General features: G+C 32.2%; 1 protein-coding gene across 1 annotated transcript in view; it reads right to left on the bottom strand.

Moving 5' to 3' along the window:
* Positions 1 to 2,021, bottom strand: part of LOC106457073 (tyrosine-protein phosphatase non-receptor type 23-like) — a 69,477-nt gene extending 67,456 nt beyond the window's left edge. The window contains exon 1 of the mRNA XM_022382891.1: positions 1,890 to 2,021. Within this exon, the coding sequence (XP_022238599.1) occupies positions 1,890 to 1,976 (87 nt within the window). The 5' untranslated portion in view covers positions 1,977 to 2,021. The remainder of the gene's footprint in view (positions 1 to 1,889) is intronic.
* Between the last annotated feature and the right edge of the window lie 511 nt (positions 2,022 to 2,532).

Below are 2,532 nucleotides of genomic sequence, written 5' to 3' on the forward strand. Positions count from 1 at the left end.
TATATTAAAGTTTTTTCTTCATTACCCATTCAAGACATCTCCAAGCATTATTAGTCTCAAAGTGGGTTCCTCATCATTGAATTATTTAGCTTTTCTTCTAAAAATCTGACTTGTAACACTAAATTTTGCCTTGTTCATTAGATATCACTAGGCTCATGGCAGTGTTATTTCTGTGGAGAAAATCCACCATATGCACCTACTCTTGTCATGCTTTGGGCTTTGCACCCAGCATTAACATAGATTGCCAATGTAAATGTAATAAACACTAGGTAGAACTTATGCTAATTAACAATTGTTACATTAGATTAATGTAAAGAATAATTAATTAGCAATTATTTTTCTACCTGCCCTATACTTTTATGCCAATAGTAGTGGAATCACAACTATTCAAAACATGACTGGAATAAATAATTTTAAAGCATGTTTGTTGTTTTGGCATGGTCCGTGAAACTAAGTTTAAAACAATGAACAACCTTTGCCTAATGTAGTACTTATACTACTAATCTTACATGTATAATGAGTCATAAATTTCCCGAAACAAATTTTGTTGATTTTAAATTAGGAATGTGGCATTGCTACAGATTCAAAGTCTTCAAATTTAAAAGTACTGGAAACTCACAAAAGTTGTGCCAGTTGACTTGTAGTGACAAGCAGTAATGCAATCATTTTCCACACTTAAGTAAACTTAACTGTTAGCTTTTAATTTCTACTGGACTATGTAGCATTTTTATCAAAGATGTTTTTTTAATATGGGATGACCATACATCTCTAATATTTGGAAAGACTATCTGGAAGATAAATGTCTCAGAATAAAAAAAAAGCCCTGAAAAACCTTTACAATCAATTTCTTATGTTTATTATGATGCCCGCAGTAGAAATATATTAGAAATATACAGTCTGTTGTTTTTATTATTGGCTTAGGTAGATCACTGTCATATGACAATACTAGTGCAGTCACCACAGTTCTGACATTGAACATGTCATAGAAAATGTCCCTGTTCTTTTTACTATAAAAAAAAATCCTAAAATTAGTACATTCTTCAGAGAAATACAACTGTCTCTAATGCAGCAAGCTTTTCCAGTATAGCCTACATCTGGATTTATGTTGACTACAGGTACACATTTTATATCCCTTGTTTTTTTTTGGTTTACAATATACACAGTTGACTATTTTCACAGTCATTAAAATAGATGCAACCAGCCATTTTCATGGTGTGAGCATTGCTATTGACTTGCATGCAAACATTTGCCCATAATTGGCTTCCATAAAACTCATAAGTGGGCTTTGCTTTTACTGCAACTGAGTTTAAGTTTGATGTCTTTTTGACAACCATACCAGGCCAACATAAATGACCATGACTGACCCTATTATTACTAATTACCACAATGTATATTGGAACAGAAAGTTACTGCAAATGTAAGTAAAATAAGATACGATGGTCTCTGAAAAAATAGCATTGTACGTTTAATAGCAGAATACCGTCAAAATTGATCATTATAAGTAATAAAGATTAAATCACTTGTTCAATATTCTCAATTTATACGATTACATTGCGATAGCTTTAAACTAAAGGGTTTCTACAAATGACTTAATGAGTACAAAATGAAAAACCTTGTCGTTGCTTGGGTTTAGACAACAACTTCTTGGTCTCACTAACTATTGACATTTTTAACAGATCTGTCATTTAAATGCGTAACAAAAGTCACGTGAAGATTAAACTTCAGCACTGTTCTACAAAATACCGTCACCTTATCTCAACACTGTAACTTGTATAAATTGTAGTAGTAGTACATAAATTACATATCAGTTTACTCGGTATTTATGATTATAATTTTAAAGTGACGAATGTACCAAAAAAAATTTTAAATCCTTATGTATTGCATTTTACCTTTTTTAAAGGCGGGCCAAAATCAGATGGTGATGGGCTGATTTTTAATTCGCACGATAACATAGGTAACCTCGGAACAGCCTCCATTTTCGCATGACTACAACACCACAAGTATGACGTTCACGTAGCCTGGCATCTGGCGTATAAAACATTAAACATATTTACATATACATACCCACTATTATTTACCCATTCATGTGTACGAGGAGTTAATAAATAAAACAGTTTTTGTATTTCGGGAGGTGAGGTTATTTTTAGTTCGTATTTGTTTCATTTTCACTACATTTAAATAATAACAATTTTTATTTAATATAACTATTAATTGAAACTCTAAATTAAACAACATTTCCTATTTATTAGCCCCCCCCCCAGTGGCACAGCGGCCCGTCCGCGGACTTACAACGATAGAAACCGGGTTTTGATACCCGTGATGGGAAGAGCACGGATAGCCCATTGTATAGCTTTGTTCTTAACTTGAAACAATTTTCATTTATTTAATTATGCTTTAGATCATACTTATAAAACTTTTATTAGAAAATAACACCTTTTTTTCCAAGTCGATATTCCTGATCCTAAGCGTTGTAAGAGAAATTTCGGAGTTGTCTTAAATCATGTTGTTACGTCTCCGTTTGTTGATTAATTT

Source organism: Limulus polyphemus, unplaced genomic scaffold (assembly GCF_000517525.1).
Source record: "Limulus polyphemus unplaced genomic scaffold, Limulus_polyphemus-2.1.2 Scaffold289, whole genome shotgun sequence".
Taxonomy (NCBI): Eukaryota; Metazoa; Arthropoda; class Merostomata; order Xiphosura; family Limulidae; genus Limulus; species Limulus polyphemus.